Source organism: Papaver somniferum, chromosome 8, assembly GCF_003573695.1.
Source record: "Papaver somniferum cultivar HN1 chromosome 8, ASM357369v1, whole genome shotgun sequence".
In the NCBI taxonomy this organism is placed as follows: Eukaryota; Viridiplantae; Streptophyta; class Magnoliopsida; order Ranunculales; family Papaveraceae; genus Papaver; species Papaver somniferum.
Genome location: NC_039365.1, coordinates 40632610 through 40658213, shown reverse-complemented (window position 1 = coordinate 40658213; position 25604 = coordinate 40632610). Strand labels below are relative to the sequence as shown.

The 25604-nt window shown below is 36.4% G+C and overlaps 3 protein-coding genes and 1 long non-coding RNA gene across 4 annotated transcripts; 3 read left to right on the top strand and 1 right to left on the bottom strand.

Moving 5' to 3' along the window:
• The first annotated feature begins 4331 nt into the window (after positions 1 to 4331).
• Positions 4332 to 9297, top strand: LOC113306708 (uncharacterized protein At4g06598-like). The gene is made up of 5 exons (XM_026555616.1): positions 4332 to 4484; positions 6036 to 6778; positions 7319 to 7394; positions 7487 to 7613; positions 8522 to 9297. The coding sequence occupies exons 2-5, from the start codon at positions 6051 to 6053 to the stop codon at positions 8716 to 8718; spliced, it is 1128 nt and encodes a 375-aa protein (XP_026411401.1). The 5' UTR covers positions 4332 to 4484; positions 6036 to 6050; the 3' UTR covers positions 8719 to 9297.
• A 457-nt stretch (positions 9298 to 9754) lies between these two features.
• Positions 9755 to 10374, bottom strand: LOC113306706 (histone H3.2). Its single transcript, XM_026555615.1, has one exon. The coding sequence runs from the start codon at positions 10310 to 10312 to the stop codon at positions 9902 to 9904; it is 411 nt and encodes a 136-aa protein (XP_026411400.1). The 5' UTR covers positions 10313 to 10374; the 3' UTR covers positions 9755 to 9901.
• Positions 10375 to 14252: 3878 nt separating this feature from the next.
• Positions 14253 to 15555, top strand: LOC113304832. The gene is made up of 2 exons (XR_003338437.1): positions 14253 to 14491; positions 15104 to 15555. It is a non-coding gene; the product is annotated as an uncharacterized LOC113304832 (long non-coding RNA).
• An 8792-nt stretch (positions 15556 to 24347) lies between these two features.
• Positions 24348 to 25366, top strand: LOC113305457. Its single transcript, XM_026554490.1, has 2 exons — positions 24348 to 24362; positions 24704 to 25366. Exons 1-2 carry the CDS (start codon positions 24348 to 24350, stop codon positions 25364 to 25366), a joined length of 678 nt encoding a protein of 225 aa, XP_026410275.1.
• The last annotated feature ends 238 nt before the right edge of the window (positions 25367 to 25604 follow it).

Below are 25604 nucleotides of genomic sequence, written 5' to 3'. Positions count from 1 at the left end.
ATTCTTTCCAGAAATTAGCATCTCTGGAGATTATTGCCTCAACATAGGTTTTAGGATCACCTTCATCATGCATATTATACATGGTAGTGCTAAGAATTTCATTCTTATCACCCTCTACAAGATAATATTTGAACTCTAGGTCAGGCTTTTTCTTTATTCTTACTCTCTTACTTTTTCTAGGTTCAATATCTTCAGTAGGAACTGAAATATCATTGTTTTGTGTAGAGCAGGAAGGTTCATCATTGTTATCAGTCTCCCTTGGTTCTAGACTTGGTGACAATAGGTTTTCAGTGGGTAGTGTCAGAGAACTTGTCGTTGTCATGCTTTCAAAAAATTCCACATCTACAGATTCTATAATATCAAAAATGTCAAGGATTAAACATCTGTAGGTAATACTATTAAGAGAGTATCCAACAAAAGAACATTTATATACCCTATTTCCTAGCTTTGGTCTTTTAGGTTCAGGTTTTCTAACATACGCTAGACAACCCCATGCTTCTAGTCTTTTCAAATTAGGTTTTCTCTTAAACCATAATTCATAAGGGGAAATATTTTTCTTTTTCCAAGGTACCCTATTCAAAATATAGCATGCAAACAACATGGCTTCACCCCACAAAGAATTAGGCAAACCAGAACTAATAAGCATAACATTAACCATGTCAATCAAAGTCCTATTCTTTCTTTCAGCAATACCATTTTGTTGAGGTGTATAAGGTGCAGTAAATTCATGTATTAAACCATGCTCTTGACAAAATACAGTAAATTCAGTAGGATAATATTCACCACCACGATCAGAACGTAACACTTTAATTTTCTGTTCTAATTGTGTTTCTACTTCGGCTTTGTAAATTCTAAATTTATCAAAGACTTCATCCTTAGATTTCATCAAGTAAGTATAGGCATATCTAGTACTATCCTCAATAAAAGTGACATAATATTTGTGTCCACCACGAGTATCATAACTTTTCAAATCACCAACATCACTATGCACTAATTCAAGTAAGGAATTCTTACAACAGACTTAAAGGATATCCTAGTTATCTTTGCTTGCACACATATTTCACACTTAGAAACATTATCAAAATTGCAATTGGAAATTAATCCTAATTTGTTCATGTTTCTAAGAGAACCATAATTCACATGTCCTAATCTAGCATGCCATAAATCAATACAGTCAACAATATAAGCAAAACCATTATTCATTAAATTAAGTTTAACCATTCCGTTATAAGGGTATCCTTGTCCAAAAAACTTTCCGTTTTTGGATAGTACAAACTTATCGGGTCCAAACTTAACCTGGAAACCTGCCTTGTTAACAAGGACTCCAGAAACAAGGTTTTTACATATGTCTGGGACATGTAATACATTGGTGAGGGTAACAATCTTTCCAGAAGTAAACTTGAGTTCAACAGTGCCTTTGCCATGTACTTTACTAGGAACACAATTTGCAGAAATCACATCTTCTCCGACAACAGGCTCATATGTCTTGTAAAGATTTCGGTCTTTACAGATATGAATGGTTGCACCAGTATCGTACCACCATCCACTTCCATGATCTGCAACAATATTTGCCTCTTGCACAACAATGACAAGTTTAGAATCATCGACCATATTTGCTTCCTTATTCATTTGTTTCTTCTTTTGACGACAGTCACGAGCAATATGGCCGGGTTTCTTACAGAAGTAGCAAGGGCCCTTCTTATTACCATTCTTGTTTGGATCTTGCTTCTTAAACTGAGAATCATTCTGAACTTTCAAAGAATTCGAAGTTTTTGATTCTTGCACATTATTAATCTTATGATGATTTTCAGTTTGTTGACTATCCTTAATCTCACGCTTACGAGCATCCTCTTCAATGCGAAGATGACGTTGCAAGCCTTCTAAGTCATGGTCAGTTTCAGCATGCTTAAGTTTCTTCTTGTAACTATTCCATGAAGGGGGGAGACGAGAAATAATAACCCCAACAATGAATGAACTTACAAGATCAATACCAGCATCTTTAAGATGATTAACAATAAGCAAAATATCACTGACCTGGGCAATGATAGACTTACTGTCAACCATTTTCCAATCCATAAAGTTGCAAATCAGGAACTTCTTGTTACTGGCCTCAGAAATCTTGTATTTGTTCTCCAGTGAAGTCCATAGTTCCTTTGCAGTTCCATAAGCACGATGAGCATTGTAAACCTTCAACCCTAAAAGCATTCAAAATATGACCTCGGTATATGAAATCATCTTCTTCACGCTTCTTTCGCCTTTTCTTTAATTCCTCATCGTCATTGTCAGTAGCAGCAGGAATGGCCTCTAACCCATCTTCCAGAATGTACCAAAGTTTCAGAAACATATGATTGAATTTGAGAGTTTCCTGCCAGGGAGTAAAACCTTCTCCTTCAAATCGTTCTAACCTATTAAAAGTCTGATTCATGACTTGCAGTGATTGCGCAGCAGCCATTGAAGATTCACCCTCCATGTCGCTAGTAATTGTCGAAAACTGTTGTAAAATTGACAGTAAAACAGGGTGAAGAAAAGAATGTTGTAATAGGTTTCAAGGCTCTAATGAAAGATTCTTTCGACAATTATTCGACCCTTTCCCAATTGAATTGGCGAGTACAAACAGGTCAATGAATACCGCCGTCAGGATACTTGAAGCCCCACAACAGTGTTAGATTCAAAGCTTGTACGACCTTGATCCAACCAAGAACACACTGGTTTTGTTTCTGATGATGCTTGTAAGAAAGAAAACAGAGAGAGTTGAGATGTGTTTTTGAATGAAAACAAGTCTCCTATTTAAAGAGGAAATCAACCCTTTGGAGATGACTCTTCATCTCTACAGGCATCTTTTCGGAGTGAACATGCGCGTCTCTTCCTTCAATGCGTCCATTGGTGAAACGAGATTTCTGTTCAGTTTTCTAACTGATAATTCAAGGGTTTGTTGAAAATATCCAACAATACGAATCTTTTAACCATCATCATGTATTCAAAAACAAATTATTTGACCGCATACATTGGTAAATTTATACATATATCCCTAAGGTTGAATAGACCATGTGCGCAGTTCATCCATTTTATGCCATTGTTGTTTTCACTGTGAAGACTGTTTGGGACACCCTCTGATTGTCGTTCAGATATGACGTCATCCGTGAAGATAACACCCGTTCATGGAAAAGGGTTAGCATCTAAGTTACAGAAGGATTCAATTTTTCCGACAAAATGCGTGCATGTATTTCGATAATACTCTTGTGCAGTGTAACAAGTACAAATTTATATCTGAAAAATGAATCACAGGAAACTACTCTTGATGAAGCGTGAAAGAATTCTTGAGACCCGTCACTCCAATGTCATAGTCCGCTACCAATTGTTTTTCAAGTAGCATTAACTGGTAAATTGAACTACTCAGACCAGAAACATATACGATAATAATGCCAAGTTCTCACTTAATTGATTTCTGTATTATCAGGGTGTCAATTAAAACCACTACCTAACACAAAACGTAAATCTCCTCAATATGTAGGTCATGTTTGTGTGCCTCATTCACTATTTGATACCATCTAACTAAATATAAGAATCTGGTTTCTCACTTCTTGCTAAAGATTTAATTACGAAGCGCAGGCGCAGGTGGGAAATCAACTGACGAATGCAAATATACAATCCAAGAAACCCCAGATTTAATATCATGAAGCCTGTTTTTTTCTTTGATACGTATATTACACCCATCTCATCTGGGACATCCGGAGCAAAGGCAACGAAATAGCAACCCGAATCTGGTACGTTGGTATTGTCCTAACTAAGTACATCCGCAGCAGAAGCACATAAATTTTCGACCCTAGCTTGAGAATAATTTTACCCGGGCCACTACTACTGAATAAGTACATCCGCACCTACATCACGTTGGAGATGCTCTAAATTGTTCCTCTACAACATGTTCCCGAAATATCGTAATAGGTGTACAAGTTAGACTCAGAATGGCTCCCGGTTCGTAAAACTGGGATAACTAATTTTTTCTCCTCACCTTCACTAACCAACAAAAACACATGTGTGTACGCCAGATTGTATATATTCCTCGAGTTTGGTAGAACTCACAAATTACCAGCTGTAAGAAGCCAGTTGGCAAAAGTACATCAGTGAATGAGCTGTCTTTCTCGAGAAACTCACAGTAAAAAACACCAGTATGACATGGCATACATTCATCCACGTTGGAAAATAGATACTTTCTTCTATCTCCTACATCTCGTCATCCAATCATCAAATTCTCGTATAACATTCCAATATCTCGTGATAATTTACAGAATGTTTTGTCGTTTTCAATTGGTTTAACCTTTCCAACCCCATTCTCTCTACAATACCTCGCTGTCTCTGTCTACTCTCCCCTCACCAACTCCTCTTCTCTCTCTTAGGGTTTACTATACTACTCTTTTGAGACAAGACCAAGACCAAACAAGAAGCAGGAGAAGAAAAGCATTTACAGTATCATCATAATCAAAGGGGTACTTACATTTTCTTCAATCTAACAGTAATTTGTATTAAATTCTCTGTTTCCTGTTTATAATTTTTGAAATTTGGGCCTTTTTTTCGATTGGGTAATTCTTGAATTTTGTTTTTGTATTTATGGGGTTTGAGAATTTGGTAGTCAAGTTTGTTAATCAAGTTGTTGATTCTTCAAAGTTTTAATCTTTTCTTGAAAATGAGTTCTTTAAAAAAAAATTGTGATAATTAAACTTCTGAATTAATAGTGATAATTTAGTATTTAAGGGGAATTAGTGGGTGATATTGAGGGGAATTTGATGGAATTGGTGAAATCTAGTAGGAATAAGTACCGTTCTATTGAAAATTTTCTCTGGGGGCTGTTAGATGTATTATTAGATCAAAGTTTGGGATTAGCTGGTTCGTAGTATAGGAATATTGTTTATGTGAACTTTAGCTGAAGAGATGAACTTTTTGTTCAAGTATCTGAATGTCCAGTACATTGCTTATCAATGTTCACTTTGTACTACGGTTCATGTCTTTACGATCCTAATCATAATTTATCTTGGTTGTTTGGCACCTGGCTTATTATCATTGACCAAGAATTAGTTAATTCTTAGGAAGAGGAACTGTTTTTTGTTTTTGTATGTTAAATACTAACCACCTAGTTGATTTTAAACTGGGTATCCCTTCGCCGGGCTAGTGCGTGAGTATACATGATGGTTTTTGTAAGTGACGAAGGTGTTATTATTGGCCCTGTGTGTTGAGAAAGCATTGCATCCTACATACATACAATTTTGTTTTTATTCTGATTAGATATGTAGAAATTGGTAAAGGTCACCTCAACAGTCAGCATGAAACAAAAAATTTTAGTGAGTATGCTGCAGGTATCCCCAACACATTGTAGGGAAAGTACGCTTCCAACATGCCGAGATTTTAGGGACTAAAAGCCCTGTTTTATGTTCATCTCTCGAATACCTGTAGCATGTTTGCTTGATTTGTTGTTTCATTGAAGGCTTACAAGTTTTAAAGTTAAAGTGCTGGTTTTTTTATTTTGATTGGAAGAAATTTATTCGACAATTAGGATCATCCACTCGGAAGAACTTTCTTTTATTAGAGCTCTATTCTTGGTCCACTACCTAGAAATTTGTCTAACATGTGCGCCTTATGCTCCTTCTACGGAAAACCAAGATGGGTAATTACATAATGTCAATGAAATGAGCTATAAGTTATGATACTCGAGTGGTGCATTCCAAAAGCTAGTGCCACGAAGTTGACTTGAAGCTGACCTGATACAAGCCCGTGTATGAGGTTGAAATTCAACATAAGCTAGCAGTTAGCTAGCAGCTTGTTCCAAATCTTAAACCAAAGCTGTATTATTTTTCTCATACTACTGGTCACTTGCCTTTTCAATTTATCCTTTACTTTTGTGTTTTTTGGTCAACCTGATTATCTTTTAAAAGTAGGATTAGTGGAATTATATTATAAGCCCAAAGAATGGTGTGCGCTTGTTGGTAATATTTGTTACGGGTTAGTGATTCTTTTTGTTCTGTCTCTCTGTTTTGGACGTGCAGGGTTATATATATGCTATGGAGAACCCAAAAGCATCGCCGAGCTTCAGAAGTTTGCCTTATGCCTCGAAACAGTCACTTCGTCCTCCTAAAAGTCCATTCCCAAGCATTTCCCCAGCGTATGTTGATTATGGATCTACTCCTGCAATAGGATCTAAAGGACTTCCAAAACCGAAAGATGGATATAGGAGTCACCAGCGTACTACCTCTGAGAGCTTCCTTGTAGAGGAACAACCTTCATGGCTTGATGAACTTCTTGATGAGCCTGCCACACCTGTGAGAAGAGGAGGTCACAGGCGCGCATCAAGTGATTCTTTTGCATACTTTGATGCTGCTGCTGCTGCTTCAAGCTTAGATAGATTTATTCAGGACGAATATAAGTCTAGAAATAGTTCCACATTATCTTCATGGGGATCTCAAGGCTTTGATCAGTATAAAGATGCACAGAATAATTCTTTCTATCAGGGCCCAAATTCTTTTGGAAGAAAGACAAATAGAGCTTGGGAGTCACCTCTGAATACTCTGACCTACCCCAAAGGTGTTCCACTTGCAAGGGATAATTTCAGACTTCAAAGCTCTGGATCAATAGGTTTTTCACAAGAAATAGATGGGATTCCACCTGCTTCTTTTGATAAGCTAGATCAAGATCAATCTAATTCAGTTAATGTTGATGGTTCTTCTGAAATTAGAGACTCCACTTATGCTAAGCCATCTGCATCAGACTCAGATCCAAAACGTGCTAAACAGTATGCTATGCTGAACCCTTTCCCTTGTGATTTTTTTTCCTGAATATCTTAATTAGTTAAATATATTTGGTATTCTACTTCATAATCAGCAACTCATTGATCTCAATCAGTCATGCTGATTTTACTCTATATGATTGTATATTGTTATATCTAACTATCAGTTTCTGTAAACTGTGGGGTTTTGAGGTATCTAAGCTATATCTTACTAGTTATAAGCCACCATAAGCATTTTACTCCAGAACAACATTCTTTATTAGGTTTTGTGATTTTACTAAATGGCTATTTGGGTACAATTATCTGGTTTGTTTCCACTAGAATGCTCTAAATCATAAACTTCAGCTTATGAATCGATATTTTAGTTGAAGAGGTTAGAGGGACAGTTTGTAGCATAAAAGAAATGTAAAATTTGGTGGTAAAAGATTAAAGTTAAATCTGGTATTGTTAAGTGCTCTGTGATATTTTTCGCTGAAGCTTTGAAACGTTCTTCTTTTAATATACAATTAACTGTATCTGTAATTTATTTTCTCTTTTGAAATGCAGGCAATTTGCACAGCGTTCACGGGTACGAAAACTTCAATACATTGCCGAGCTGGAAAGAAATGTTCAAGCATTACAGGCAAGTCCACACTGAAGCTGGAGATTGTGTTCAGACGAAGAAATTATTTTCATATCCGTAGTGTTATCTTTAATTCAAATGTTGTTTTGCAGGCAGAAGGATCAGAAGTTTCATCGGAGATTAAATTTTTGGACCAGCAGCACCTTATATTGACTATGGAGAACAAAGCCTTGAAGCAACGGTTGGACAGTTTAGCCCAGGAGCAACTCATTAAGTATTGTAAGTAACCAAAATTTAACTGGTTGGACTTTTGATTTGAAAGAGAATAGGTCTAATGAAATCTTATCATGCCATGTGCTCTTTCCATCAGTTTCTTTGCTTAGGCTTATTTCCTTCTTTTTTTTTTTGGCTATACCATCCGTTATCTTAAAAATAAAAGACAGCTACTGTTGCTTTGAAATTTATACATGTTAGCGACGGATAGTTACCAATACTCTGGCACACTTGTGTAGTTGTGCGATATGAATTAAATTAGAATATTTTGGAAATAGATTAATATAGAATCACATTATTTAAGTTAGTTGGAATAAGTTGAACTTAGTACATATATCCAGGAGGACTAAATGCAAACAATTAGTTGAATTATAATTTTAATGGCTTGTCGATCTTTGTATGACTGAATAGTTTAGCCTAAAATACTGATGCAAAAAGTTTTCAAATTAGGATCTCCATGCTTACAGAATAATGCAATGTCTGGTCTTTACAACTTTCATTTTAAATCGGATATCAATAACCATGCATATTGAAATTTCATTCTGATATTTATGATTGTAGAATCTTTTTTAGGCTAATGGTCCGGTTACCTCTATACCATGTTTTATAAATTCTATGTAAATCAATCTTAATGGTCCTGATACCCTACAACTCGCTGTTTTACCCACCTAGTGCCGTTTAACCAAATTGAACTGTTGAGGAATTGAATCCATTGGTAAAACAATGGGGAAAATCCTTGATGGAGATCATCTTCCTTAAAGATCAAGAGTTTGTTGGCCACACGCAGTAGCTGGGCACTTGGAATTATAGGAATTCGTTATATAATTTTATGAGCGGGGCTCATAGAAGACTCTGTATATCTCTCTGTTTTGTGTATTCAAGTGAGACTAAATATTTGGTGGTGGTGTGTATAGTGGAGCAGGAGGTGTTAGAGAGAGAGATTGCGAGGCTTCGAGCATTGTATCAGCAACAACAGATGCCAACTCCACCCTCTTCTACTCTTCGACGTACCAATAGTAGAGACCTAGAGTTGCAATTTGCAAATCTTGGTCTAAAGCACAGGGAAGCCAGTTCGGGCCAAGATCAAGTTAGTGGTCAACTGCGCATCTAAATATTAGATTAGTAAGCTCTGTGACATATTTTGTTTCGCACCCCTGCAAGTTGGTGTATGTAGAAGTGTGGTGTTTTCTTGAAGTGGGAAGCGACCAAGTAGTACACCCTCTGATTCTTGTCATCCACAACTGAGGTGATTTATCTCTTGATCCGCCCCTCATTATGTTCGAAATATCTCAAATGCGCACCTGGAGGTCATTGCTGGAGAAGTTCTTCCTAGCTGGTGACTCATTTGAGGTGATTACTGATTAGTTTTGATGTGTATTTTCCCTCTTTCTTTCTTTCTTTCTTTCTTTCTTTCTCTCTCGCTCTCTTTCTCTTCGTCTATTTGTAAAGAGATGTGATTCTAATGCTTAAATTCAGTAGCTCTCATTTTAATTCATGTGCTCCAATTGGGCTTTGTAATCAAGTTTAGTTGCCATGAACTGCTTTGACGCCAACGATATTGGAGTTCTTTTTTTCTTTTTTCTTTTTATCCCGGACACGGGCAGAGGGTTCTGATTAATGTACACCTAGACAGTGTAACTTGTAAAGTGAGTGTATTGATTGAGAATGAACCCTTACTGAGATTAGTTCATACCAGTTGTGTGTGTAATCGAAGGATGTGTGCCTATTACTTGCTAGACGTCTAATACCTGCCGGCACCTTCTCTCTGAAGCTTGAAAGCTTTTTAGTCTTTTTTGTACAGTTGGTTATTAAAAGGGCAACACATTGAAGAAGACTTCATGAACTTCATCAGCCAACACCTATGGTAACCTGCACCAGCAACTTATCAAACACAACTGCACATCAAGTTTTCCAAAGTTTGGCTCTGCGCCAATTTTAAATCCAGTTTCTGAGGTTAACATTATTTTCCAAAGTTTGGGTCTGACACCAATTTTAAATCCAGCACAAATGGGGACAGGTATTGGTGTAGATACCTTCATTAGGAAAATGCAGAAGATTGTTTGAAAAAGAGAGTCAATTCAATCGAAATTAGGGCTTTTATTCGATTGGAATTGGGTTTCAAGCTAGAACATACGCATCAGAAAAGAATTAGGGATAATAACTGTCAATTTCATTAGATGTATCACATTAGAACACACACAGCTAAAAATACCAAAATAAAAACACAGAGATCCTAAAATCCTGAAAACCTTCAACGCATTTACACAGAAATGGATAAAAGGAGGTCCTTTTTTTCAAGCACGTTCACCCCTGATCCTACGAGCAAGTTGAATATCCTTAGGCATGATAGTAACCCTTTTAGCATGAATTGCACAGAGATTAGTATCTTCAAATAATCCAACAAGATAAGCTTCAGCTGCTTCTTGTAGAGCTGCAACTGCTGAACTCTGAAACCTCAAATCAGTTTTGAAATCTTGAGCGATTTCACGAACTAAACGTTGAAATGGTAGTTTACGGATCAATAGCTCGGTACTCTTTTGGTATTTTCGGATTTCACGAAGAGCAACAGTTCCTGGCCTGAATCTGTGAGGTTTCTTCACTCCTCCGGTTGCTGGTGCTGATTTACGAGCTGCTTTTGTTGCTAATTGCTTCCTTGGAGCCTTTCCTCCTGTTGATTTCCTTGCTGTTTGCTTAGTACGAGCCATTATTGAAGATGATGAGTTGGAAATTGCAGAGCTGTCTGATTAGGGTTTTGTTGGGATGGATTTGTGTGAGGAGTTATGGTTTGGGAATGGGGATTTATAGAGGAAGAAGGAGACTAATGTTTGGGCGGGATGGTGATTTATTTTGGTTCTTATCAACGGTTTGTACTGGTTTAAGAGAATAAGAGGTGTCATACGGATCTAGTTTGGTGTTATCAACGGCTGTTACTGATTAAAAATATCTCATACGGATTGGAAGAATTTGATTTTTTAAACTGCAATTTGAAATTTTGGAGGAGTTTAAAATTGTGAAAATTTTAAAATCAAAATTCGCGGGCTGTTTCTCATGCCATACATTTGAAATTTATTTTATATCGGGATCTAAAATCAAGACCGAGCCATATCTTTGGCGTTAACTAACTCCTGTGGTGATGGTGGACTGGCCATTTTGTTCATTTTTGCTTCCACGCATTTGGATTCTTTTTTCTACCCCCTCCTACCACCAGCACTATGTACCTCTCCTCTCGCTTTCAACACTATTTAGAGTTGAACATTTTTTTAACTTGGCGTTCAGATGAACAATACCGATACATGGTCGTAATAGATTCAAAATTTTGTACTAAAATTAGATTTGCGGATGCTAATTAGTAATTTATATCTTGGATGCTAGTTTCTTAACAGCATGACCTTGAAGAGGCAATTTGCCAGGGTGCTGGTAAAAGTAGATTTTGGTGAAATTTTACATGAGTGGATAGTTACGAATGTGTAGTCACCCTGCGCTTATTGGGAAAGACTGGAATTTTGGAAAGAATTGGAAGATACAACTGGTTGGGCAAGAGCTAATTCGGTTATAACTTGAGATTTTAATGCCACAAGAAGAAGAAAAGAAAGGAATAAACCAGGAGGATTTTATAGAGCCAGAAGATTTTTCAATGAATTCATGGAATCTCATGAAATTATTGACTTGCCATTAAACAGGGGATTTGAGTCCAATTTTGTAAGATAATTTTATTGGCTCATTGTTAAGATTATTAGTCCCACATTCTCTGGGCATTTAAGATTCTGCGGTTTATAATCCTTTAGGGCCTCTCCACCCGTTGCCAAGTGGTTTTGAGTTGGATGCCCGTATTCTACCATGGTATCAGAGCAGGCTATTTGCGACGAGTTATTTGACCGCGCCTTTACTCAGCGTCACCCGATTTAATTGTCCATGTGTTAGACCCAACGAGGTTACATGTGATGGGGCGTGTTGAGATTATTAGTCCCACATTATCTGGGCATCTAAGATCCTGCGGTTTATAATCCCTTAGGGCCTCTCCACTCGTTGCCAATTGGTTTTGAGTTGGATGCCCGTATTCTAACACTCATCTTAACAAAATGGTAACAAAATATGTATCATAAAGTAAACTATTTTTGTTATTCTAATTTATTTAAATCTTAAAAATGGTAACAAAATATGTATCAAATCTAATAATACTTAAAATATGGGATTTGTTGTAGGATTGTTATTGGTGGTATCACTATGCATGGACTTTGATAGACACATGTAGCACTTCTTCTATGTTACTCAACACATATCCTCCTACCTTGTCTCCATCTCATGTATTTAATGAGTAAATGTTAATGAGAAAATACACTTGATTTCTTTTCCTCTCTTTCACACTTTGTCTCCTTTACATTTTGTCTCTTATTTTGTCTACTATTCTAAACACGTCATCAGCATCTTGCCTAACCATTTGAGTAACAATTCTTCAAACAAAAACCAAAAGAAAGTTGGAGAAAATTGCTAGAGCAACTTTGATCTAGCAACACTATGTTCACTCATTTGGGTGCTTGTGACATCACTAAACTTGGGGTTAACGAAGATTAGTTTACCTTAGTTTACAAACAAAAGATCCAAGACTTATGCTGCTAAAATCTGTGTAAAGAAACTCTGGATCATCCTATACTTGTGCGGTTGTTCCACAATACACCACTGACTGAGAAGCAAAACAATAAGCAAAACAATAAATCCAAGACTTATGCTGCTAAAATTTGTGTCCAGACAAAATGACTTTGCGTACTCAACTTTGCTTACGGCCATGTTAGCTGCAAGACTCATTTCAGCACCTTCTGAGACCACCTAGATTCCCTCCTTGCTTACTGCTCTCAACAGCTCAATCATCTCAGCCATTTCTGGCCGCAACCAATGAACTCCCAAAAACCACCTCCACCAGTTGCACCCGTCTATTCTCATACCCTATCCATCTAAACTTCATCACCATTCAGCTACAAGAAATCAGTGGCAGCAACAGTCCTGATACCTCCTTTTTCGCTCATTTCTTTTCGCAGAAACTCGACCAAACCACTGAGGAACTCGGCCATTCTTCACTGTCAACGGCCCCAAGACTCACACCACAAGTATTAAGAGCATTAAATCATGGCAGTTGATCACCGCAACTCCTTCTCTTCTCACTGTTTATCCTCTCCCCAAGATAGATTCAAAGTCTGATTCCTCTTCATTGAGAAATTAACTCCAACTTGAGAGAGTAGTTCAGCCATTAGCACACCACTTTTTGCCATCTCCAATTCTGAATTCGAAAGCTCTTTTATAAGGCAATTCTGCGAGCAACTGCAGCACAGCTTCAGTACGTACAGAGGTATCCTCCAGCTGGTTGTAGGAAGCTCCTCTTATAGTTTAGTTGCACCTGCAATTTCGAATTCACAAGACCACGAATTTTCCAAGCATACCAGGACCCTAAAACAATCAAAGTCCATGCCATTCATTCGACCAATTAGCTGCATTAGCAGCATCTAGTATCCCTTTTTCGTTTATCATCACAATTAACGATAACAGCAGCATCTAGTATCCCTTTTTCGTTTATCATCACAATTAACGACAGCAGCAGCAACTAACCAGATGTGTTCATGGCACAAATTCAATCCATAAACAACCAACTAGAGAAAATAAATCTATCACTTCCATTTATTACCCCGACCCAATTTCAGTTCATGCTAGAAATTTCCAAATTTTGTTGCCATAAAGAACTCGAGAATCATACGGTTCTTTTTTAAACAAAACCTTAAAAAACGGTATGTGACAAAAATTACTACCAAACTAGAGTGAGTTAGTTGTGGTTGGTGATGTCACAAACATCCCAAATGAGTGAACGTAGTGCTGCTAGATCAAAGTTTCTCTGACAGTGCTAAAGCAAAATTTTCTCTAAGAAAGTTGTTGGCTTCATTTAAAAATCAAGTAGATTTTCCCAAAGAAGGTACAACTCAAAGCACTTCTTTTATTATCATGTACCCATATATTTTTATTGAAAGTGATATATTTGTCTCATCCATCACATGATATGATAATATTTCTACTCTTAATTTTAATTACACCAAAAGTTAAAAGAAAATAATGATTTTTACTAGTTGATTTTCAACTTGATAGTGATAGCTTATTTGTTTCTTTATGATCACATGCTTGTCTTCTAACATGAAAGTGACATTTTTATCTCTAGTTTAATTAATTAAAATCATTTGATACACACACAAAAAAAAAAGTTCATGTGATTTTGTTTCAAACTCCCCGTGTGTTTGTACTTTCCCTTTCATTTTTTTTTTTGAAAAATAAAATAAATAAATACATGCATGGATATTACTTTGAAGGATATCACATCATTCTACTTGTTAGCAAATTTATTATACCCATGATGTATATGTATGTATGTTACTTATTTTATGCCATGAATATTCTAGTATTTTATTGGGAATTTTGATAAACTGCCCCGCTTCCAATTACCGGTTTAATAAGTTGACTCCGTTTTTTTCAACTTTTCAAAACTGCCTCTGCAGTTTTCTTTTCCGTCCGGACCCACCAAAATTGGTCCATATTTATTTACCAAAGTCAAAAATTGGCTACAATTACCTGTTTATCCTCTCAACCCTAAATACATACCAAAAACAAAAACATCTCACTCTATCTCTTTCTTTATCAACCCGCCTCCCCATCTCTGCAACTTCTCTTTCTCGCCCGCTTATTCTTCTTTTTCAATTCCTGATGTCAAAAAATTATTGCATCTTCTTTGATTTCATCTATTGATAATCCTTAGGTTGTAGTACCATTCAGAGTCTTTAGGAGAGAAAATAGAAGACATATTGACAGCCGGTTCCTGATTTGGTTCGATTGATGAGTCTCGATCTGTTAAGGTTTGTTTATGATGTAAACAGTGAAGTTGCGTTTGAAGGAAATCATGAGATCGAATAGCGGCTAAATCATAGATGGGGCTAGGATTTTATTTTGATTTTGTTCTATTGTTAGACAATAAGAAGAAGCAAAGTTCTAATTTTGATTTTGATTATGCTCTTAGACAATAAAAAGAAGCAATAAGAAGATGATTGGATAGATTAATTGTTGGTTTGAATCAATCATTGTTTGGTAACATGATATTTGATAAATTTTAATTTTGTTGCTGTTAACATAGATGTACGACGATGATTAGCATATCGAATTGGTATCGTTCCTTTGAAGTTATTTCAATTTTCTATGATGGGTTTGTTTTGTTTGAACTTGAATTGATTAATTAAGGTTTGTGACTGTTAATTTAGGGACTTCTTTTAACTAGGGTTCTTGAGAAATGTTTTGCTAATTCACGAAATGGGTAGTTTTATTTTCATGATTTCTAAGGATTCTTCAATTTAAATTGGTTCATTCTAAAGTTTGAGTCCTTAAATTGGTGTTGTTGCAGTACCAGGAATTAGATGAAGGTATGTTGATACTTCCAATGGGTTGATAAATGAATGATTTGAGTTGTGAATTAGAGTTGTGCAGGTGAGAAGAAAATACAGGCCTGAAAATGGTCGCAATAGCACCAGAATCATACAAGACTATGCCTGATTAATTCTTCGGTGAGTCGACTCAGTGACTCGCTGAACCCTAACTCGCCGAATCAACCGAATCCATCCAAACTCTATTGAGGGCTTTTTAGACTTTTATCAGGTGCCAGCTGGAACTTAACGGACTTAACAAGTCGTTAGCCGTTTTTTGAATAAAACGGTCAAAGAAGGGGCATTTTTGAAAAGTTCTAAAAAACGGGGGCACTTTTATTAGTGTATTTCAAAACAGGGGAATTTTATCAAAATTTCCTATTTTATTTTTATCAAATTTTCATCATATATGTACACACTCATGATGTTATACCCACCATGTGTTATAATTTACCATACATATTTTCTTTATTATGTTATACTATTTTTTTAGGTCTTCCTCAAAATTGTAAATCTTTAATTTTTGACATGTACTTTATCTTTATTTTTATCCCGCAAACGGTTTGCTACTGTTAGAGCATTGCTCGGTCGAACTCGCATGCGTTGTTATCTCAAGCATGTTTGTCAATGTTAGTGATCAAAACTATAAGTCTTGATTTCTAGTCTATTATAGCTAAATCTCGGACTAGGATAGAAAGTGTAGTTGAGCTCAAGGACTTCATGGCGATTCATCATACAAGTACAATTGTAACTCTATTGATCAAGAGAACCGGAAGAATGGCGTGAGCCAAGTCCGCAAACTCAGTTCGCGAACTGCCGAAGTTCTCAAACCCGAGAATTTCTGCTGGAGTTGAAAAACTACTTGCGTGAAGCTAAGTCCGTGAACCGGCGAAGTTCTCATTCCCGAGAATTTCTGCTGGAGTTTGTAAACTATGCCCGGTAACTTAAGTCCGCGAACCTAGTCTGCGAACTTGAGAAGGTTATATATCTGAAGATGATTTCTGAACTTAAACTTAAAAATACTAAGGAATGCAGTTTGCAAACCGTGGATATAAGAGTTCATGAACCGATTCAAGTGAATCAAATTATCTTTGCTTCAATTGTGTCTTGTGTAGTACATGAGATTTCCTTGCAATTGAACAACTCTCTAACTAGTTCATGTTGAAGTCATTTGAACTAGTTATGGTAAAGAAGAACATGGTTGATATGAAATGCTCATATGGCTAACCATTTGGTTAACTATTGTTGAACCAACAAGTGCATACGTTTGGGTACGGTTAATAAACCTAGAAGCATGCACTGTCAAGTGTGTGTAACAAGCTAAGTTTTCGATCTAACGGTTGAGAAATATTATCTTGAATCTAAATCAGGTTTTCATCTAACGGTGGATATTGATTGCTTTGTTACCAAGGTACCTTAATTGCAAACCCTGATTTGAAAGACTATATAAAGGAGACATCTAGTATTGTGCAAAACTAATCCCCACACCTTACGTGTGATACTACTTTGTGTGCTAGAGTCGTTTCTCCTTTAACCTTTGGTTTTCTTCTTCTAAAACAAAGTTAACGACTCAAATACTTCATTGGGAGTGTGAAGCCAGACCGATACTACTTTTATCGTAGTCGTGTGATCTGATCTTGCATCTTCTATCGTACGAGTACAATCAGATTGATTGGCTTGAGATTGATATCTCCGATAGGCAAGATATAAAAAGTAGTCACAAACATCTTCGTCTCATTGTTTGTGATTCCGCAACATCTTGTTTCGCTACCATACGGTTAAGATTTTTGTGAGGTGATTGATAACTCTAGGCTGTTCTTCGGGAATATAAGACCGGATTATCATTTGGTTCATGTTCACCTTGATTATTATCAAAATACGGAACAAAACCTTTAGGGTTTATCTGTGGGAGACAAATTGATCCTTTGATAGACTTGTCTTTGTAAGACAGATTTGTTTATTGTCAAACCTGCGATTTTGGGTTGTAGCAACTCTTAGTTGTGGGTGAGATCAGCTAAGAGAATCAAGTGCGCAGTATCCTGCTGGGATCAGAGGAGTAGGTAGTACAACTGTACCTTGGATCGGTGGGAGACTGATTGGGGTTCAACTACAGTCCAGTCCGAAGTTAGCTTGGAGTAGGCTAGTGTATGTAGCGGCTTAATATAGTGTGTGCTCAATCTGGACTAGGTCCCGGGATTTTTCTACATTTGCGGTTTCCTCGTTAACATAATTTCTGGTGTCTGTTTTATTTCTATTTCCGCATTATATTGTTTTATCTTTATAATTGAAATAATACAGGTTGTGCATTAGATCATCAATTAGATTAATCCAACCTTTGGTTGTTGATTGTCATTCATTGATCCTTGGATATTGGTCTTTGGTACCATCCAAATTATTCCTTGTGTTTGATTGAAGACTCGTTGATTTCTATTAGCTTGAGTAAATAAAAACAAGAGAGAGATATTAACTCCTTGAGATACTTTTACCTAGATTGAGTCTGACTGTCTAGTTGATTCTCTAGAAAGTATTTCGGAGTTAGTCCATACAGATTGCTAAGCGAAATATTGGGTGGTGTTTTTAGACCCCTGCCTTTTCAATTGGTATCAGAGAAGGCAAACACGTTAAAGACCTTATAAGTCTGTGTTTGTAGCGATATGATTATGGAAGAGTCTATCTCTAATAACGTACCAGTTCAAAAATTACCAGATGATTCTAAAAGCTTGGATTCACCTGAGAGAGATGTCACATCTAAGTCAATATCTAAACATTCTCTTGATGTAAAAACTGTTGATTGGGAAACTCTCCTAGAAGAACAGTTAGATGAACTTTCTGATGAAGGTGATTCAGATATTGATAGAGATGTTGATGAGGAAGTCTCAGAGTATGTTAAGTTTTTGGATTCATGGAAACTGAAGAAGATTACAACTTCTCATGTCACACCTCTTCTGACTCCTCTCTTTCGAGAAAACAAGAAATTGAGAAGATGTTACGCAGGTGTTTATTTTTCGAATCGTTCTAATGAATCGATCCTCAAGGATTCTGAGGAAAACCTACTATGAAGTTACTTGAATGTGATAATCTTTATCAAAAGTACTTTTTGTTGGAAGAGAGAGTTGCAGAATCTGAAGCAAGGTTTCACTCTCAACAAATTAGTTTTGATGACAGAAAAAGTGCTTGTCTCACTCGAGAAAAACGCCTTGAGGCTGATTTAGCTGTTGCTCTTGATAAAATCAAGATGTTGGAAGATGACTTGAAAAAGTTCAATACTAGTTCAAACAAATTAACCACTATGCTAGGAGCAAGTAAAAATCATCGTGATACACGAGGATTAGTCTATAAGGGAATAGGTGCTCCAAGTATTAGCAAAGAGGTAAAATTTGTTAAGGCTAGTGATTCTTCTCAACAAAAGGTTTCCACTGATGGAAAAAGTGAAATACCTTCACCAGAAGTTAAAGTTCGAAAGAGCAAAGTATATCAACCTCCCAAGTCAGCACACACGGATCGAGGTAAGAACATTCCTTATGTTTTCCACTATTGCGGAAATAAAGGTCACCTGGAAAGGAGATGTCATTTCCGTATAAGGAATGAGAAACTTCATGATGTTCTTGTTTGGGCATCACAAGAATTTTTGAAACCAAGATCATATGTTAAGACTAATCCTCTTAACGTTACAGGTTGTAACTTTCCAACCTTTAGGCAAAGGAATCAGTTATGTGATAATACTAGTTTTGCCTATAAACGTCATACGAATCCTTTTCACAATCGTAATGGTTATAAAAAGGATAACTTCATAAAGACGAAGAAAAGATCAGATGCTCCCAAATGGAGAAATAATAACTTGCAAAAGAATAGTCAATCGAATTCTCTTCCGAGAATTCTAGAAGAGAGTAATGGGAAGAAGGTTCCGGTTGTTCCTAAACGCACTCAGAAGTGGGTACCAAAGAAAGCCAATGATGCTTTGATTGTGAAAAGGAATGATCTTCCAGAAAATTCCATGACTATGGAGAAGGAAGTATCCATGATGTTGGAACTTAACAAGTTTTTTGGAATAATGGAATTAGATGTGAAAGTTTCTAAAAGCGATCTATTTTATGATAATCCAAAGGTCACTAGTGGAGAGAAAGACGTTTTTCACCCCAACACAACTTGATTGTGTTATAAGTGCATCCTCACCAAGGAATGCCATGTTATGTACACGGTGAAGGAAGCACGAGAATTGGGCACACAGATTACGTTCGTTAAGGCTGTAGAATTCAACTGGATTCTTCTAAAAAGGTATGTCTATAAATCTGAACAAGATTTGTGTTTTTATAATGATCCATGTACCTTGCTTATTGTTCATTTCTACCTAACTTAATCTATATTTAAGGTTCTTAAACGTTTAGGTTTGAAAATAGTAGTTCGGGATGTTTAGACTTCATGGTAAACCTACCAGATATGCATAACATCTTTTAAAAACAAAATCCAGGGGTTTAAGTTCACGGACTTGAAAATTCGTTTGCAAACCCGTTATGCATATTTGCCTGTAGACGTCAATATTCGGTCGACTTGTTTTGGTCGTAACTTCTTCGTCCGAACTCGGAATGAACTCATTCTTTTTGTATTCTCTTCCTCTTTGAATTCTCTTAAAAATGGAGATGAGAATTATTGATTTTGGATGAGTTAAGATTGGTATTTGTCCTGTCTCTTGTTTTTTGAGTGTTTTGCTCCATTTCGTTGCACTTGTTCCACTTCTCTTGGACTTGGGCACTTGGATTCATGGAGAAGTACTCTTCTAAGCTCATTTTTAGCTTTTAAAAGAATGTTGTTGGTGAATCACAAAGAAGGAAATTCAAGAATGGGCAGTAGTACGCATTACTATGGGTTTCTTGAATATTCACAATCATTTTATGTGAACTATGGTGCATGGTCGTTAATGACTTTGTATGTTCTTCTTTGAAAATATTTTTATACGCCTTTGGTAGCTATTCTTGGTATAAATCCGGGCGAAAAAGATTGATTCTACTCTCTAAGGACAAATCATCTTATATGTGCATTATGAGTTTGTCTTGATGCCTAGGAAACTTCTTATGAGAATTTATTCTTTTTTTTGAGAAGGATTACTAAAGTTTGGAATAGCAATTATTGTGACTACACATGGCTATGTCCAACGTTTTCATCTTCATGTTTTTAGATTTATTTGTTTAAATTCTAAAAATATTTGGAGGATGATGTTTTTGCAGTATTGATATTTATGATTTGATATATTGCAATTTGTTATGGGATATTGGTGTTTACGTCCGTGAACTATGTTTGTCCCATACTTTGTCAAAAGTAAAGTCGTTCGTAATTGGTATTCACGTACTGGTAAAAGAATGAATGGACTTTTGAAAAATACAAAAGTTAAGCCTATATTGTCAAATATCTTGATGGAAGATAGATTAAAATCTTTTTTTTTAAAGGATTATTTCTATTAATTGTCGTTATGCAAATAGTGATTGAAGATAGAATGAATCCTTGTGTATTCCGCAGTATTGATCATACCTGATCCATATTTTATGTATTACTGTGAGGCTCCGTAATGTATCTTATGTTGAACACTATACAACCAAGTTGATTTTTTTAGCTTAGTTGGTGTTCCGTGAGGTATGTTATGTCGAGCATATTGAACTAAATTAATCATCTTGTTTGGTTATTTATTTATTACTCCGTAAGTTTTCTTATGTCGAGCAAAATGACAATTAAATTGATTACTTTTGTAATTAGTTTGGTTGTGTATTCCAATTAGATTAATTATAGGTTCTCTTGTAATTAATCTAGTTGAGTATTTTCATACTCCGTAAGATTCCTCTTATGTTGAGTATATGAACGACTATCCTATTCCTTTTATAATGGTTATGTTAGTCGTATGCTCCGTAAGTTATCTTATGTCGAGCATAATCAATTAAGTTGATCACTTTTGTGTTTAATTTGATTGCGCATTCCGATTAAATTAATCATGGATTTACTTGTGATTAGTTTGATTGAGTTTTTGGATATAGAAAATCATTCTCATGGTTTTTGGTATCCAATCAAAATCCTTCTTTTATTTTGAAATTAAGGCCGCTCTTATTGTTTCCTTGGGAATGACATCAAATGGGGGAGAATTCTTTTGAATTTGTGTTTAATGGTCATATCTTGAGGGGTGCGCGGCTGTGGAATTTTAAAGGGGTTATTTTGTATCTTTAAACTCCTTGATGAATGCTATTAGCTTCGGCTATTTGATTGCATCTAAATTAGATGGTATGTATTTTCTTTTAGTCATGAAATGTCTCTTACGGAAATTTCATTATGATCCCGTTCTTGTACCTTTGCCAATTTTATTGACAAAAAGTGGGAGAATTAATATGTAGTTCACACTACAAATACATATGGTTTTCGGATCATTGTATAAGGAGGAGTGGTTTCCATGTGAGATGGAGTATTGACTAAGTGGGAGTGATACATATCACCATAGTATTATTGTTGAAGTTGTGATACAATTGGACTTTGACACTGTGTAATAATACTATGACACTGTATAACAATGATCGAGACCGATGCTTTCTCATTTTTATAGCTACGGATCTTCAACTACGGTGATGCTAAACTTACAACCTTTGGGATCATTGGAGTACTTGGAAGTGACGAAAATTTCGAGGAATGTTGAAGATTAGACATGTGGAATAGGAGCTACCAAAGTTTCTTTATCTTTTTTGTATTCCATATGTATTGATAGTTTTGTCACTAAAATTGACAAAGGGGGAGATTGTTAGAGCATTGCCCGGTCGAACTCGCATGCGTTGCTATCTCAAGCATGTTTGTCAATGTTAGTGATCAAAACTATAAGTCTTGATTTCTAGTCTATTATAGGTAAGTCTCGGACTAGGATAGAAAGTGTAGTTGAGCTCAAGGACTTCATGGCGATTCATCATACAAGTAGAAGAACTACTCAAGGAACCAATGGAACTTCTCGACAAAAAGGTATGTGAAGACTTGAACTTATCTATCACTCAAAAGTCTATCTACTCTATCTTATACTATTTGAGACAAGAAGTCGTATGCTATATATATAGACTTTTATTATACACATTTGGTATTTCCAGACGAGTATACCTCGCTTATCTATATCTCGAAATATGTGTTGGTAAGATTTTCGCTTCAATCAAGTTTATCTTTACCTAGTGACGAAAGTCATGATATGTTTCAATCATCTTGAAAATTGCTTTGACGAGAAATGGTGTCACAACTATATAACGTCCTCTAAGAATGTTTCAATGATTGAAATGAGAGTTTAGATTACATAACCAATGGTGGACATAAGCATTGTTGTGGAAACACATTTATGTATAAGTCTTATTCCTTGAACCAAAGTTTGCGAACTTTGTTGATCAAGAGAACCGGAAGAATGGCGTGAGCCAAGTCCGCGAACTCAGTCCGCGAGCTGCCGAAGTTCTCAAACCCGAGAATTTCTGCTGGAGTTGACAAACTACTTGCGTGAAGCTAAGTCCGCGAACCCCGTCCGCGAAATGGCGAAGTTATCATTCCCGATAATTTCTGCTGGAGTTTGAAAACTCTGCCCGGTAACTTAAGTCCGCGAACCTAGTCTGCGAACTTGAGAAGGTTATATATCTGAAGATGATTTCTGAACTTAAACTTAAAAAGACTAAGGAATGCAGTTTGAAAACCGTGGCTATAAAAGTTCATGAACCGATTCAAGTGAATCAAATTATCTTTTCTTCAATTGTGTCTTGTGTAGTACATGAGATTTCCTTGCAATTGAACAACTCTCTAACTAGTTCATTTGAAGTCATTTGAACTAGTTATGGTGAAGAAGAACATGGTTGATATGAAATTCTCATATGGCTAACCATTTGTTTAACAATTGTTTGAACCAACAAGTGCATACGTTTGGGTACGGTTAACAAACCTAAAAGCGTGCATTGTCAAGTGTGTGTAACAAGCTAAGTTTTCGATCTAATGATTGAGAAATATTAACTTGAATCTAAATCAGGTTTTCATCTAGCGGTGGTTATTGATTGCTTTGTTACCAAGGTAACTTAATTGCAAACCCTGATTTGAAAGACTATATAAAGTAGACATCTAGTATTGTGCCAAAATAATCCCCACACCTTACGTGTGATATTACTTTGCGTGCTAGAGTCGTTTCTCCTTTAACCTTTGGTTTTCTTCTTCTAAAACCAAGTTAACGACTTAAAGACTTCATTGGGATTGTGAAGCCAGACCGATACTACATTTATCGTAGTTGTGTGATCTGATCTTGCATCTTCTATAATATGAGTACAATCATATTGATTGGCTTGAGATTGATATCTCCGATAGGCAAGATATAAAAAGTTGTCGCAAACATCTTCGTCTCATTGTTTGTGATTCCGCAACATCTTGTTTCGCTACCATACGGTTAAGATTGTTGTGAGGTGATTGATAACTCTAGGTTGTTCTTTGGGAATATGAGACCTGATTATCAATTGGTTCATGTTTACCTTGATTATTATCAAAATACGGAACAAAACCTTTAGGGTTTATCTGTGGTAGACAGATTGATCCTTTGATAGATTTGTCTGTGTGAGACAGATTTGTTTATTGTCAAAGCCTGCGATTTTGGGTTGTAGCAACTCTTAGTTGTGGGTGAGATCAACTAAGGGAATCAAGTGCGCAGTATCCTGCTGGGATCAAAGGCGTAGGGAGTAAAACTGTACCTTGGATCGGTGGGATACTGATTGGGGTTCAACTCCAGTCCAGTCCGAAGTTAGCTTGGGGTAGGTTAGTGTCTGTAGCGGCTTAATACAGTGTGTGTTCAATCTGGACTAGGTCCCGGGGTTTTTCTGCATTTGCGGTTTCCTCGTTAACAAAACTTCTGGTGTCTGTGTTATTTCTATTTCCGCATTATATTGTTTTATCTTTATAATTGAAATAATACAGGTTGTGCGTTAGATCATCAATTAGAGTAATCCAACCTTTGATTGTTGATTGCCATTGATTGATCCTTGGATATTGGTATTTGGTACCATCCAAGTTATTTCTTGTGTTTGATTGAATACTCGCTAATTTCTATTATCTTGAGTAAATCAAAACATGAGAGAGATATTAACTCCTTGAGATACTTTTACCTAGATTGAGTCTGACTGTCTAGTTGATTCTCTAGAAATTATTTCGAAGTTAGTCCATATAGATTGATAAGCGAAATATTGGGTGATGTTGTTAGACCCACACTTTTTTAGCTACTAAATATGCGAACAAATTGCGACTTACATTCCAATAGATTTATATGTGTATATAAATGATAAATGGGCCTGTAATTTTTTTTTTAACAGACCTATTTTTAGTTGACTATTTTGTCAACCTTATTACCAAATTGTTTGCAATTTTTAAACCATAAAGAAATTTGGTTTGCAAACAGAGTCTCCTTGTTAAAAACCATAAAAAAGCTTGGTTAATTAATTTTATGGACTGGGTTATGATCAGAGGTTGGACTATATGACATATCCGTATTACCCACAAAACCATAAAACAATTTGGTTTTGGTATCCATCTTGGCCATAAAGAAATTTGGTCACGGGAAAATAATACCGGGATTTGTTGTGGACTCAAAAGGACTTGATCACCATATTAATGTCCTTTATTTTGTCTATGTAGATAGACCCAATTCGACCAGAATTTGAACTTTTGAACTCAGCAGGACTTGAGTACCACCGTTGGGTAGTTGATGCGGAAACCATCTTTGTGGCAAAAGACTTCACCTCCACTATCAAGCCATATGCCGACGCTGCTCCGACAACTGAGAAAGAAAAAGCTCATACTCTTATGTTCCTTAAGAGACATATCGATCCTAACCTACGATGGGGTTATCATCACTTGAAAACGCCAAAAGAGCTATGGGATGCTCTAGATAACCGTTTTGGAAACATTCATGATTCCTTAATACCACAATTGAACGTCTTGTGGAACGAAATCCGCTTCCTCGATTATGTAAAAGTGAATGATTTCCAAAAAGACATGCTGCAAATTCAGGAACGTATGGACTTTTGTGGAAAGAAACTTACTGATGAGGAAATGATTCAGAAAACCCTATCGACCTTTCCCACCTCTTCCATGATACTAGCGAACCAGTATCGTTTAGAGGTCGATAATAAAAGAATCACCACATTCAGTAGGTTGATAAACCTACTGCAAGTGGCCGAAAGGCACAATGAGATTCTTATCAATAACAATGCCAGAGCTGCCGGGAAAAAGAAAGTTCCCGAAGCTAACCATGGCAAGGTCAATAAGGCAAAGAACCCCAAAGGAAAGAGGGCTTGACATTCTGATCCACACCCTCATGATCCATACCCACGCGGAGATAATCGAGGTCGAGGACGTAAAGGTCACTCTAATATTTGGCACAGAGAAGGAACTTCTGGCCATAGTGGTGGTGATCCTAAGTTCGAGAAAACACCTAAAAATCCCACTAACAAAAAGGCCGCAGACGAAAGTGCGCCTTGTTTTAGGTGTGGAATTACCGGTCATTGGTACAAGCACTGCAAGGCTAATGCCAATA